The sequence below is a fragment of the Entelurus aequoreus genome, linkage group LG08 (assembly GCF_033978785.1).
Source record: "Entelurus aequoreus isolate RoL-2023_Sb linkage group LG08, RoL_Eaeq_v1.1, whole genome shotgun sequence".
Classification (NCBI taxonomy): domain Eukaryota; kingdom Metazoa; phylum Chordata; class Actinopteri; order Syngnathiformes; family Syngnathidae; genus Entelurus; species Entelurus aequoreus.
Genome location: NC_084738.1, coordinates 33,695,483 through 33,711,417, shown reverse-complemented (window position 1 = coordinate 33,711,417; position 15,935 = coordinate 33,695,483). Strand labels below are relative to the sequence as shown.

At 38.8% G+C, this 15,935-nt stretch overlaps 1 protein-coding gene across 2 annotated transcripts in view; it reads right to left on the bottom strand.

The window, feature by feature from the left end:
- The window catches only part of LOC133655805 (ras-associating and dilute domain-containing protein-like), an 88,180-nt gene that overhangs the window by 22,734 nt on the left and 49,511 nt on the right, over positions 1-15,935 (bottom strand). For both annotated transcript variants that reach the window (XM_062056323.1, XM_062056324.1), the window contains one exon: positions 765-1,032. In XM_062056323.1, the coding sequence (XP_061912307.1) occupies positions 765-1,032 (268 nt within the window). The remainder of the gene's footprint in view (positions 1-764; positions 1,033-15,935) is intronic.

Genomic DNA, 15,935 nt, shown 5'->3' with positions numbered 1-15,935 from the left:
AATAAATCCAACATTTTATAAAGTCAAATAAAAATAAGGCAATAAGAGAAGTATTCCACTCTTATTTTTTGTAAAGTAAATATGTACAGCAGACATGCGCATCTACATCAACAATATGATTTGCCTGAGCAGCTGGACAGGACAGATTTAAATTGCTTTATTTATATATATTGTTTTTTTAACTTGGTAAATCCCACGGGCTGGATTGTGGACGCTGGCAGGCCAAATCCGCCGTAGTTTGGGGACCCCTTGGTACAGCGCTTTATTTTGTGTTCATAGTATACAAACTAACTAAAATTTGGACTTTTGTCAAGGCTGGAACCCATTAAAGTTAAAGTACCAATGATTGTCACACACACACGAGGTGTGGTGAAATTTGTCTTCTGCATTTGACCCATCCCTTGTTCAGGTGAGGTGAGCAGTGGGCAGCAGTGGCTGCGCCCGGGAATCATTTTTGGTGATTTAACCCCCAATTCCAACCCTTGATGCTGAGTGCCAAGCAGGGAGGTAATGGGTCCCATTTTTATAGACTTTGGTATGACTCGGCCGGCGTTTGAACTCACCTACCGATCTCAGGGCGGACACTCCAACCACTAGGCCACTGAGTAGGTCATGTTACTCATATTTACTTTGTTTCTTATGGAGAAATTTGCTTCAATATACAAACTTTACTATTTACTAACCCTGTTCAAGAACCAATTAAGTCTGTAAATCGAGGTTCACTGTATATTTATTTGCCCAAGTATGTGAGGGTGCTGATTTACCTCTTTCCATGAGTACGTTGAAGAGTGATGCATTGATGAAGTAGAAAAGGAATCCAATGAGCTGTGTGGAAATCTCAGGGTGGAGCTGACAGTCTGATAGGAGCCTCTGAGTCTCCGTCAGGACCGCCACAACCTGCTGGATCTCATCAGGGACCTTCAGCCTGCTTCCACCCAGGACCGAAACTTCCTCGCCGGTCCCCTGGGGAGGATCAGGACCCTCCATGAATGGGTTGCAATCAAGAAGGACCGGCAGGATGGGGTAGAGGACCTAGTAGGACAGAGTAGACAAGTGAGCCAACTGCGCATGCATGTTACTGTATGTGACTCATTCCAGCGGTAAACAATGTGGGGTCGTAAAAGTTAACTTTGTGCGACTTCTTTTCTTCTTTTAACACTGCCACATTATTGATAGAAGACAGAGAAAACCAGTGGAATCAGCAAAAAATGAGGGACTTTTCTTTCCTCACAACTGAAAGATCCTTGCTTCTCCACAGAGTAAGGCCGGACAATGACAGCTCTGTTTGGGCTAATTGTACGCAGACATCCCCATACCCTAGCAATCTCACTCTTACGCCCACCATGCTTCCAAGGCCAGTACTGGCACTCAATCCACATTCCCCCAAAAAAGCGGAATATGCCTCATGTCGGCTTGGCCTAGTGCTGCAACAAGATTGCTGAGTGAAGAGTTCTGAAGGAATCCATCCTAAGCAGATCATTTTACATTCACTGTAAAGCTCAGGCCAGAGTGCAAGGAGACAGTCAGTGCTACCATCACATGTGAAACAATGAAAATAGGAAAAAAACAGTAATCTTGCAAACTTTCTGGTTGGAAAATGTCGCCCAGTGGAGCCAAGCTGCAAGAATTCTATCAGTAAACCAAGCTTGATTCTGGATTTACCACATTTATACGTGGCCTGTATTGTCTCCCAGACAAAACTGCATTCATCATCATAGGCAAATAAACATAGTCTTCCCACAAGTCTGAATCAAATCCGTGTGTATCAACATTTTTTCCCCAGCTTGTCATTAATGGCGCCTGTTGTTTTTCTTGCTGCAGCATTAATAACCACCAAATGGGATTGTTGTGTATTGAAATACAGAGGGGGTAGAGTAGCCAACAATCGTACTCAAGTCAGAGTACAGTGACTTTAGAGTAATATAACTCATGGTAATAGGAAAAAGTAGTCGTCAAAATATTTACTTCAGTATGTAAGTATTCAGTGAAAAAAAGTCAAAAAGTACTGATAACTGGTGAGTAACTTCTGATAAGGGATATGCCGATTGATCTGTTGCTGATCAGTATTGGACGAGTTTTGTGAAAAAGTATGTGACCATTTCCGATTTATATCTTAAATTCTTAAAGGTGCTGTTTGCAACTTTCTCATAGCAATACTTTTAAAAGCAAAACATATAATAAGAACACCACTGACTAGCTTATGTTATCATTAGATGTTTAACAGAAAACATTTGTTTAACTATTGTCTATATTTTTCACAATCACAAAGTTTACTTTTTTTTTACCGGCCCAAATAAAAGGATTGGTGTTGACGGCGGTCACTCAACCGGTCTCGTCACCACGTGCGCGGAGGGAGCGTGTGTGCACACATACAAAATTAGTCCAAAAGACGCAACCAACAAATTGCAGTCATGTTGTTGTTATGATCCATGATACATTCAAAACAAATTGCTATTATTAGCTAACAACACCTAAAGCTAGAGCGTGTGCATGTGTTATGCATAACGGGGCGGGATATACTGTGTAAAATGAAAGTGGAAAGTTGGTGCCCTCTAGGCATCTGTATAGATGTTACAAACAACCTCTTTAAGTAACATTATCATTATCACTGGAGGATGAGGCCAAATGTCTTACACAGCGAGCGCAAGCCACAAGCAGGCATACTAATAGCTAAGCTAGCTTTAAACAACACATAGAAATAAGTGTTTAGTAAAGTTGAAGAAGTGTATATGTAACCAAGTTACAGCAGAAAGTAAGCAGTTATTAAAATGAAATGAACAAGTATGTTAATAAGAGTTAGACAGAGGATAATATAACAACTGTTGGTGTGTCAGCATTGTCCCAGTCAGTACACCACACGTAAGAGAAGGGCGGTATGATCCAAAACTTGTTGGTGTCGATACCAGAGGTAATATCTATGTCCATCTATCCATCCATTTTCTACCGCTTGTCCCTTTCGGAGTCACGGGGGGTGCTGGAGCCTATCTCAGCTGCATTCGGGCGGAAGGCGGGGTACACCCTAGACAAATCGCCACCTCATGATCGATACAATAGTGATTGAATTAATATTTAGATTTTCTCAAAAAAAAATGTTTTTATTGTTTTTGTTAATGTTAACACACTCGGAATTATTTCTTAAACACAGGAGGACTTTGAGAGCAAAACCCGGAGGAACTAAAAAAGTAGTAGATAATAGTGTTTGCTTTTGTTTAGTTGACTTTGTTTTTCTAAAAATAATTTATTTGTTAAAGGAACTTGTTAAACATTGTGTTGATATTGTAAAGTGTAGCACACATCATAAAAAAATTGAAATATTTACAGTTAATACACTTGATCAATATAAGTAATGCTATCGGTATCGGCAGCATAAAACCCTTATCCAAACATCCCTACTTCTGATTCATTTAATAGCTATTTCTTATTGGTACTTGTGCTACATCTGTAGTTAAAGCGTGTGTGTGTGTGTGAGTGTGCGTGTGTGTGTTCTTGTATTTCTACCCTTCTTGAGACATGAACAAGGAAAAGTACCTTCCATATGAGGACCGGTGAACAAGATAGGACCGAAATCCTGGTCCCAATACGGAAAACCATTGCATCTAATAGAGAATGTCTTATTTGCACCCCTGGTGGTGAAATCTATCAAAATTAGGGTGGTCCCAAAAAGGAGGGATTTTTCAAATTGACTGTCGGTTTTAAAGGTGCTCCCCCTCTGGTCAACATATGAAATAACAAGTGTGTGTAAAAATTTTAAGTGCTTCCCCTCTGGCCAACATATGTAATAACAAGTGTGTGTAAGAAATTGAAATGCGCCCTCCATTGGCCAAAATTAATTTAAATAAATACATTTGTATATAGGGACACACTGCAATAACAAAGTAAATAATGAAGATTAAAAACCAATTACAAACAAACAATTTAATTTTTTTTTAAAAAAAATACCTAAAAGCAGTCTTTTTCTCTACTTTTTTCTTATAAAATTGGAAACAATTTGTCATATTCTTTCTGTTTCTGTAATATTACAATATTTTCTCGTGAAATTATAACTTTTTAATGTACAAGTATGTGTGTGTGGGTGTGTGTGTGTGTGTGTGTGTGTGTGTGTGTGTGTGTGTGTGTGTGTGTGTGTGCATGTGTGTGTGTGTGTTTGTGTTAGAGAGCGAGAGCGACCCTACTACAGTATGTGTTACAGTATGTGTTACAGTCACCTATGATATAGCGGGGCTAATGTTAGCATATGCGCAGCTAAACCATTAAAACCATTAAAAACATCTACAACTTACCGCAAACTGTTTTCTCTTGTTGTAAGAGGAATTATTGTAGGCTGAACATTTCCACTGACACGACAGACAGTACATGATACAAGCGTTCTTTTTGCTAGTTTGTGAGTGAACACTGAAGAGTTGTGTTGCCTCATCTGACGTCATGTCAATTTTTACAGGGTGTAAGTTTTACTGCGGTCATGTGACTGACTGGTGAAAAAGACTCAAAGCTCACTAGTGCTTAGCTTGGATTGGTGAAACAGAGTCATGTGACAGTGCCCGCTGGAAGGAAGTCTCTCCGATTGGAATAAAACCCAATGTAACAAATTAAAAGTAGCATTTCTTCCTCACAAAAATACTTAACTAAAAATGAAAAATATGTTGCATTAAAACTACTTGGACATGTACAATTCATCCAAAAAGTTACTTAAGTAAATGTAATGTGTTACTACCCCCATCTGATCAAATGTAACAAAATAACTCCAGAAAAAAGTTCACTTTTATTTTTTGTGTGCAAGGTAAGTGGCACAAATAAATAAACAATGACTTGTGTATTTCTCACTATTTAATATGCTCCCGTGTTACAAGTGAAAATATTTTAGACCGACTAGATGGTCAATTTAAATAATTTTCCCAATGGTCAGAGGGGGTCTACACATTGCAATTAATCATGAAGCATCTCTCAGAGGCCTTTTCGTGACACGGACGTTACTCACTAATTCTGCTGTGTCAATCAAGGATAGAGGACGAACACATTCTGCCGTGAAGTGACAAGTACGATGGATGACGTATCTGGCACAGCCCATTGTGTGTGTGTGTGTGTGTGTGTGTGTGTGTGTGTGTGTGTGTGTGTGTGTGTGTGTGTGTGTGTGTGTGTGTGTGTGTGTGTGTGTGTGTGTGTGTGTTGTTGTATTTCTACCCTTCTTGAGACATCAACAGGGAAAAGTACCGTCCATATGAGGATTGGTGAACAAGTTAGGACCGGAATCATGGTCCCAATACGGAAAACCATTGCATCTAACAGAGAATGTCTCATTTGCACCCCTAGTGGTGAACTATCAAAATTAGGGTGGTCCCAAAAAGGAAAGATATTTCAAATTGACTGTGTCGGTATTAAAAGTGCTCCCCCTCTGGTCAACATATGAAATAACAAGTGTGTGTAAAAAAAAATTAAGTGCTCCCCCTCTGGCCAACATATGTAATAAGTGTGTGTGTAAGAAATTGAATAAATATGTATACATAAATATGTACGTATATAGAGACATACTCTAATAACTTGGAGTACATGATGATTAAAAACCAATTACAAACAAAAAATTTAAAAAAATAAAACGGGACGAGCGGTAGAAAATGGATGGATGGATGGAAAATAAAAGCTTACCTTTTTTATATTTGCATAGTATGTATATATTATTAATGTTGTAAATACAAATCTTTATATATCTAGAAAGGTTGGTCCTAAAGAGGTAGGCATTTTTCAGAGGTCTTAAGTAGGTAACAAATACAATAATTTGTGTGTGAGTGTGTGTGCGTGCGTGTGTGTGTGTGTGTGCACGGTAAAGTACAATATGTAAGTGCTTCCTGCAGGCTGAGCTCAAGGGAAACAAAATAAACGTAAGCTCTTTCATCCCCTTTTCCTTCAGCCTGAATATAACAGGAAAATCCAAGGAACATTGAAAACAGTAGCAGCACATAATCACCTGATCCTATGCAGCAGCATGCCAGAGGTTGGTCTGACAATCCAAGTTTAAAACATAAACCCACAGTATGCACCACACCACTGCAATACTATACGGCCGCAAGGCCGCCTTAATGCACAGGCTTACCTGGGCTGAAGCCCAGGGACCCCACCCAATCAGGGGCTTCCGATTTAGAAGGCGGAATGCAATGATTGGTGTTCATAGCTGTCAATCACAAACAGCTTAGCTTTGTCTAAGCTTCTGTACTCTATCGGCTGCCTTGTTTTTTCCTACTGCTCCGAGGGGGGCGCAAACCCACGTCGCCTGTGTGAGAGACCAGCGTAATACCGCTGAGATAAAAACACAGGCAGAGCCCAGATCGCCAGCACTTTACTTGAAGTTGGCTTATATTACACTAGCACAGACATGCATGCGCCCATTACTCAGAGGAACTATTAACTATTAACTAGTAAATCTATTAATCTATTAACTAGATCCACTCAACGTCCATTGCACCGGTCACCCAGAGGGGGGGTTTCCTCATTGTATCCCATTGGGTTGAGTTTTTTCTTGCCCTGATGTGGGATCTGAGCCAAGGATGTCGTTGTGGCTTGTAAAGCCCTTTGAGACACTCGTGATTTAGGGCTATACAAATAAACGTTGATTGATTGATTGAATGAGATGTACTATTCATGAACAAAAATTGTTTTAAAAATTGGTGATATTTTTGCATTGTTGCTGTTCTCTTGAGTAAGATCATGATTTTTTTTTTCCAAATTGTGTTTTCGGGTGTGGTTGGTGGTGGGAGAGTGGGGTGTTGAGCCCCCTTAACCCTCCTTAGGTTAAGGCAGCTCTGTACAGCAGGGGTGTCAAACTCGTTTTCTTTGAGGGCCACATCACAGTTATGGCTGAACTTTGTGGGCCATTATAGTAACAGTTCATATACGTCAAATATATACAGTATATGTACATACATACATACACAGTATATGCTGTGTGCATTACATCCTAAAAAAACCTAAAATGTCACATAACTGCATACGTCAGCAGCCAAAGGAGAAGCTTTGTAGAATGTAGACATTATTAATATTATTAAGAATCAAACGTAATACATTTAGAATATATAATAATATGAATATATTAACAATATACATAACATATTTATAGATGTATAAATAATCGATTTATAATAAAATCATAGCCCCTTAATTGTAATTGTAATTGAATCGTGAGGTGCCCGAAGATTCTCACCTCTACAGCGGACCAATACGTTTTTGCTTTTTTTCGTCACATATATCAATAGGAAGGTCCTGGGTTCGATTCCCTGACTCGGGGTCTTTCTGCGTAGGTTCTCTCTGGGTATATATATATATATATATATATATATATATATATATATATATATATATATATATATATATATATATATATATATATATATATATATATATATATATATATATATATATATATATATATATATATATAATACATATATATATGTATATATGTATATGTATGTGTATATATATATATATATATATATATATATATATATATATATATATATATATATATATATATATATATATATATATATATATATATATATATATATAATCAATCAATCAATGTTTATTTATATAGCCCTAAATCACAAGTGTCTCAAAGGGCTATATATATATATATATATATATATATATATATATATATATATATATATATATATATATATATATATATATATATATATATATATATATATATATATATATATATATATATATATATACTACCGTTCAAAAGTTTGGGGTCACCCAAACAATTTTGTATATATATATATACACTACCGTTCAAAAGTTTGGGGTCACCCAAACCATTTCGTGGAATAGCCTTCATTTCTAAGAACAAGAATAGACTGTCGAGTTTCAGATGAAAGTTCTCTTTTTCTGGCCATTTTGAGCGTTTAATTGACCCCACAAATGTGATGCTCCAGAAACTCAATCTGCTCAAAGGAAGGTCAGTTTTGTAGCTTCTGTAACGAGCTAAACTGTTTTCAGATGTGTGAACATGATTGCACAAGGGTTTTCTAATCATCAATTAGCCTTCTGAGCCAATGAGCAAACACATTGTACCATTAGAACACTGGAGTGATGGTTGCTGGAAATGGGCCTCTATACACCTATGTAGATATTGCACCAAAAACCAGACATTTGCAGCTAGAATAGTCATTTATCACATTAGCAATGTATAGAGTGTATTTCTTTAAAGTTAAGACTAGTTTAAAGTTATCTTCATTGAAAAGTACAGTGCTTTTCCTTCAAAATGTGACCCCAAACTTTTGAACAGTAGTGTATACATATATATATGTATATATATATATATATATATATATATATATATATATATATATATATATATATATATATATATATATATATATATATATATATATGTATATATATATATATATATATATATATATATATATATATATATATATATATATATATATATATATATATATATATATATATATATATATATATATATATATATATATATATACATAGGTGTATAGAGGCCCATTTCCAGCAACCATCACTCCAGTGTTCTAATGGTACAATTAGAAGGCTAATTGATGATTAGAAAACCCTTGTGCAATCATGTTCACACATCTGAAAACAGTTTAGCTCGTTACAGAAGCTACAAAACTGACCTTCCTTTGAGCAGATTGAGTTTCTGGAGCATCACCTTTGTGGGGTCAATTAAACGCTCAAAATGGCCAGAAAAAGAGAACTTTCATCTGAAACTCGACAGTCTATTCTTGTTCTTAGAAATGAAGGCTATTCCATGAAATGGTTTGGGTGACCCCAAACTTTTGAACAGTAGTGTATATATATATATATATATATATATATATATATATATATATATATATATATATATATATATATATATATATATATATATATATATATATATATATATATATATATATATATATATACACTTATATGTATATACACTTATATGTGTATATACAATGCAACAATAGACAATCAGAATGCTACACTGTACAGTAGTTCTTTTTGCCAGTCAGCACTATTATATACTGATATTTCATGCCATACTTTTCTACAATAAAACTGGGTGTGCGATACTAGCTATGCTATGAGACATGCTAACCTGACCATGTTAAGCAATCCAGTCCTTTATCACAAGGTACAAACTTATGTCGGACTATAAAATACTGCTATGCTATGCTTGGGCTTTGACATACAGAAATGTAAAATTACAGATGTAGTGTGGTCAGGGATATGTCTAGAATATCATGCAGGATACATTACAATATCAGGTAAACTCAGAGAAAGAAAGGATATGCAGGACAGGCACTTTGATAATAAATTGGTCCTCATGCACTGGGAAGATAATGTTTGTTCTAAGCTTGAAAGACAGCAGCTATTATGCCCACTTTAGAGATACCGTGTCATTTCACTGACTTGCTCCCTGCAAGGAAAGCAGCCAAATCCCTTTGGCTTCTAATAGGCATGACATTTGAGACTTTGACATTTGCTGCTGATGAGCTATTATGCCAGCAATGTAATCATATTATACTTATTATTACCTACTTTTGTTTCTTTACCATGTTTGTGGAATGAAGCATTGAGGTCGGTGGTGGCAGAAAGTTTATAAAGTATTTGGACATTTGTGTCCAATTTAGATATGGACAGATTGTACCTATTGATAGTAATATCAATATTATTAGTAATAGTATTAAATACAATGAAATAACATTTAATTTAGAATATTATATTATATTACTGTAATATATTTTTTCTTTGACAAAATAATCCATGCCACCTCAGATTATTATTTTATTATCAAGATGCTGATTATTGCACAGTGCACAGGTGTGCCTTCGGCGTCCCACAATAAAACTCTGTGAAATGTGCAGTTTTATCACACAGCACAATGCCACAGATGTCCCAAGTTTTGAGGGAGTCTGCAGTTGGCATGCTGACGGCATGAATGTCCACCAGAGCTGTTGCCCGTGAATTGAATGTTCATTTCTCTCCAATAAACCGTCTCCAAAGACATTTCAGAGAATTTAGCAGTGCATCCAACTGGCCTCACAACTGCAGACCGCATGTAACCGCAACAGCCCAGGACCTCCACATCCAGCAGCTGCAACTCCATGATAGTCTGACACCAGCCACCCGGACAGCTGCTGCAACAATTGGTTTGCATAACCAAAGAATTTCTGCACAAACTGTGAGAAACCGTCTCAGGGAAGTTCATCTGCACGCTTGTCGTCTTTATCTGGGTCTCGACCTGACTGCAGTTTGTCGTCGTAACCGACTTGAGTGGGCAAATGCTCACATTTGATGGTATCTGGCACATTGGAGAGGTGTTCTCTTCACAGATGAATCCTGGTTGTCACTGTTCAGGGCAGTTGGCAAACAGCGTGTGGTGTCATGTGGGAGAGCGGTTTGCTGATGTCAACGTTGTGAATCGAGTGGCCCATGGTGGGGGTGGGGTTATGCTATGGGCAGGCGTATGATATGGACAACGAACGCAAGTGCCTTTTATTGATGGCATTTTGAAATCACTGAGATACTGTGACGAGATCCTGAAGCCCATTGTTGTGCCATTCACCCGAGACCATCACCTCATGTTGCAGCATGACAATGCACAGCCTCATGTTGCAAGAATCGGTACACAATTCCTGGAAGCTGAAAACATCCCGGTTCTTGCATGCCCAGCATACTCACAGGACATTTCACCCATTGAGCATTTTTGGGATGCTGTGGATCGGCGTATACGACAGCATGTTCCAGTTCCTGCCAATATCCAGCAACTTGGCACAGCCATTGAAGAGGAGGGGACCAACATTCCACAGGCCACAATCAACAACCTGATCTTCTTTATGAGAAGTAGATGTGTTGCTCTGTCTGAGGCAAATGGTGGTCACACCAGATACTGACTGCTTTTCTGACATTCCCAGTACCCCAATAAAGCACAACTGCACATTTCAGAGTGGCCTTTTATTGTGGGCAGCCTAAGGCACACCTGTGCAATAATCATGCTGTTTAAATCATCACCTTTATATGCCACACCTGTGAGGTGGGACGGATTATCTTGGCAAAGAAGAAACGCTCACTAACTCAGATTTAGACAGATTTGTGAACAATATTTGAGAGGAATAGGGCTTATGTGTATATAATACAAGTTTTAGAACTTTAAGTTCAACTCATGAAAAATTAGAGCAAAAACAAAAGTGTTGCGTTTATATTTTTGTCCAGTATATTATCAAGTCGGTAGCGTGAGGTTTTTCCAGAATTGATCAACTTCCTGTCTTGGTGCCACAACCTTCTATTATGCAGGTGATGCATTATTTATAACCTAGCATGAACTTTTCTTAACTTCAGCATCGCATGTAGCTCAAGCTCCTTCGTTTTACTTGATTGCGGGTCACATCCAACATTATTAGCAGCTCAAGCTACTCGCTAGTGGTCGGAGGAGCAGTGTGAGCCAGGCGTTGTGTCACGACGCCAGAAAACTAGAACTTCTGTGTCAGCTCATATTATAACTAAAAGTTAAAGTTAAAGGCCTACTGAAATTATTTTTTTTTATTTAAACGGGAATAGCAGATCCATTCTATGTGACATACTTGATCATTTCGCGATATTGCCATATTTTTGCTGAAAGGATTTAGTAGAGAAAATCGACGATAAAGTTCGCAACTTTTGCTCGCTGATAAAAAAAAGCCTTGCCTGTACCGGAAGTAGCGTGACGTCACAGGAGCTAGTATTCCTCACAATTCCCCATTGTTTACAATGGAGCGAGAGAGATTCGGATCGAGAAAGTGATGATTACCCCATTAATTTGAGCGAGGATGAAAGATTCGTAGATGAGGAACGTTACAGTGAAGGACTTGAGAGGCAGTGATGGACGTATCTTTTTTCGCTCTGACCGTAACTTAGGTACAAGCTGGCTCATTGGATTCCACACTCTCCTTTTTATATTGTGGATCACGGATTTGTATTTTAAACCACCTCGGATACTATATCCTCTTGAAAATGAGAGTCGAGCATGCGAAATGGACATTTAAAGTGACTTTTATCTCCAAGACAATACATCGGTGACACACTTAGCTACTGAGCTAGCGCGATAGCATCGTTCTCAAATGAAGATAGAAACAAAATAAATAAACCCCTGACTGGAAGGATAGATAGAAAATCAACAATACTATTAAACCGTGGACATGTAAATACACGGTTAATGATTTCCAGGCTGGCGAAGGTTAACAATGCTGTGCTAACGACGCCATTGAAGCTAACTTAGCAACCAGACCTCACAGAACTATGTACTCTCTCCGTTTTCTATTGTGAATCACGGATTTGTATTTTAAACCACCTCGGATACTATATCCTCTTGAAAATGAGAGTCGAGCACGCGAAATGGACATTTAAAGTGACTTTTATCTCCAAGACAATACATCGGTGACACACTTAGCTACTGAGCTAGCGCGATAGCATCGTTCTCAAATGAAGATAGAAACCCATCAACAGCCGTGCTCACCTGCATTCCAGCGATCAACGGCACGACGAAGGACTTCATCCGTGGGTTTGGCGGCAAGCATCGGCTAGGCGTAGTAAGTAGTCCTTGTTGTGTTGCTGTAAGTATTGTAATGCCCCGCAGTGGAGAAGGAGTCACACAGACGAGGATGCGCTGCTCAATCGCTTTATTAAAAAGCGGTAACTGGTTGTAGTTCAAAAAGTAACGCACACACATACACGAGCTGCTGTTAGCCAAAACTCACGCTCACACACACAAGTTCTCTGCCAACTCACTCGCGCATGCGCGTTCCCCAAACCCTTAAAGACAGTACACTAATGCAAATATCACAGATATTACAGTATTGTACTTAGCCGCTAAGACACCGATCGATCCCACCTACAACGTTTTTCTTTGCAGTCTCCATTGTTCATTAAACAAATTGCAAAAGATTCACCAACACAGATGTCCAGAATAATGTGGAATTTTGTCGAAGAAAACAAGAGGCTTTTCTATCGGGTCCGATGGGCTCCAACCACTTCCGTTGCTTTTGTGACGTCACGCGCATAAATCATATCCAAAGGAGTTTTTCAACCGGAAGTGTGGCGGGAATTTTAAAATTGCACTTTATAAGTTAACCCGGCCGTATTGGCATGTGTTGCAATGTTAAGATTTCATCATTGATATATAAACTATCAGACTACGTGGTTGGTAGTAGTGGCTTTCAGTAGGCCTTTAAAGTACCACTGATAGTCACACACACACCAAATGTGGTGAAATTAACCTCTGCATTTGACCCATTCCCTTATTCCACTCCTGGGAGGTGAGGGGAGCAGTGAGCAGCAGCTGTGGCCGTGAATTATTTTGGTGATTTAACCCCCAATTCCAACCCTTAATGCTGAGTACCAAGCAGGGAGGTAATGGGTCCCATTTTTATAGTCTTTGATATGACTCGGCCGGGGTTTGAACTCACGACCTACCAATTACAGGGCGGACACTCTAACCACAAGGCCACTGAGCAGGTTCACTATATAGCTATAGCTTGGTTAATACCGTATTTCCTTGAATTGGCGCCGGGAATATAGTATTCGCCTGCCTAGAATTACAGCCGGGTCAAACTCGTTTCGCAAAATAATTAGCGCATGCTTGGCACTTCCGCCGGGTCAAATATGAGTCATTAAATGACTCCCGCCTCCAGGTGGTAGAGGGCGCTAGTGATCCTTCTTGCGACTACCAGCACTGCAGGAGACAGGTACTGCAGAAGAAGACAACAAGCAGCAAGCATGCAGCAATTGTTTGCTTGCACTTTTAACATGGAGGATTACATATCTAAAATAAAACCGTTTTCTAAACTGGACTTTCAATCGAAGCAGGAGGTAATAATTAAAGGAATATCTCCAGAGACTTTTAAAATTGAAGAAAGATGAGAAAGACTGCCTTTGATCAGAAGCAGCTGCACATGGACCCATCTACAAGTAAAGGTAAGATCATAATAACGTTTTTTTTATTAAATGTGTTTTTAATGATAAGGTATGCGCCGGAGTGAGAAGAGGTTTTAAAATAATTAGAGCATGCTTGCTCATTCCGCATGGTTTTGGTAACCGCAGGAGTGAGAAGAGGTTTTAAATTAATTAGCGCCCCTGCGGCTATTCAAGGAAATACGGTATTCAGATCACAACATTTAAATGGAGCATTGTTGGCGTTTTTTGTTTGGTCCTTTATAGGGGAAGTAGAGTAGATTAATCCAATTACCTGAATCATTACTAGCAGTTTTTCCTATATTTAGACCGCACTGAAGATGAAAAAACACATGTTCTTGTCTCACATAGGGATTGTGGTTGATTGGCAAAATTCCAAAACAGTTCCCTATTTAAGAAGCTATAGCTGAGACTTCATGGCAACAGTTTAAAAGCCTCGACTGAACCCCGTCGGCACACAGCATCCACACAAATGCCCTCTGTGTCTTGTCTCACGCCACTTTCACAATGACCCCAGTGTGGTCTGCTAGTGTGGCCGCTAGCTCGATTTAGAAGCTGTCAGAAGCTAAATGGGCCCTTTATTCACAACCTGTCACTATTTTTTTAAATTTTTTTTTACAAATGACACATCAATGTGGTCGAATAGAACTTGAGCACAAGCTTGGGTTGAATCCTCTGTCTGGTAAAAGATTAAAGATTAAAGTACCGATGATTGTCACACACACACTAGATGTGGTGAAATTTGTCCTCTGCATTTGACCCATCCCCTTGGGGAGCAGTGGGCAGCAGCGGCGCCGCGCCCGGGAATCATTTTGGTGATTTAACCCCCAACTCCAACCCTTGTTGCTGAGTGCCAAGCAGGGAGGTTATGGGTCCCATTTTTATAGTCTTTGGTATGACTCGGCTGGGATTTGAACTCCAACCTACCGAGTACCACACATTAAAGCCATTACCATATTGTGACAAGCTTGCGTTGCACATGAAATGATGAAAACAAGAGCTTGAGCTTGCATACGAAAATGTTATTTTTAAATTTTGCAAATAAAAGCTAGTGCGTTTGAACCGTTCAAGGTTTTTTTTTTGGCCAGCTCTCGATAGACCTCTAAGTCCTGTTCCTGATTGATGTGCTGCTCTTCTGGTGCACCAAAGCGACAGAACATCTAAGGCCATGTCTACACTAAGTCCTTTAACCCCTTAAACAAATAATTATTTAGCCTAAGCCCCGTTTCAGCCACACTAAACCAGCGTTTAAGGTCCCCCTCCTCAGACAAATTTTTACACGGGTAAGTCAGATGTGTATTTCTTGAATCTCCGGCACTTAAAGGCCTACTGAAATGAAATTGTTTTATTTAAACGGGGATAGCAGATCTATTCTATTTGTCATACTTGATCATTTCGCGATATTGCCATATTTTTGCTGAAAGGATTTAGTATAGAACAACGACGATAAAGATCGCAACTTTTGGTATCTGATAAAAAAAAGGCTTGCCCCTACCGCAAGTAGCGTGACGTAGTCAATTGAACATATACGCAAAGTTCCCTAATGTTTACAATGATGGCCGCCAGAAGTGAGAGAGATTCGGACTGAGAAAGCGACGATTTCCCCATTATTTTGAGCGAGGATGAAAGATTTGTGGATGAGGAAAGTGCAAGTGAAGGACTAGTGGGGAGTGGAAGCGATTCAGATAGGGAAGATGCTGTGAGAGCCGGGGGTGACCTGATATTCAGCTGGGAATGACTAAAACAGTAAATAAACACAAGACATATATATACTCTATTAGCCACAACACAACCAGGCTTATATTTACTATGCCACAAATTAATCCCACATAAAAACACCTAGGTGTTTGTTATGCTAGCTCCTAGGTACTAGCTACTAGCTCGAGCTAGTTATAGCTCGAGCGGTATATGGACGGGATCCTGTCCATAAAACCCGCCAATACAATTCAAACACCTGC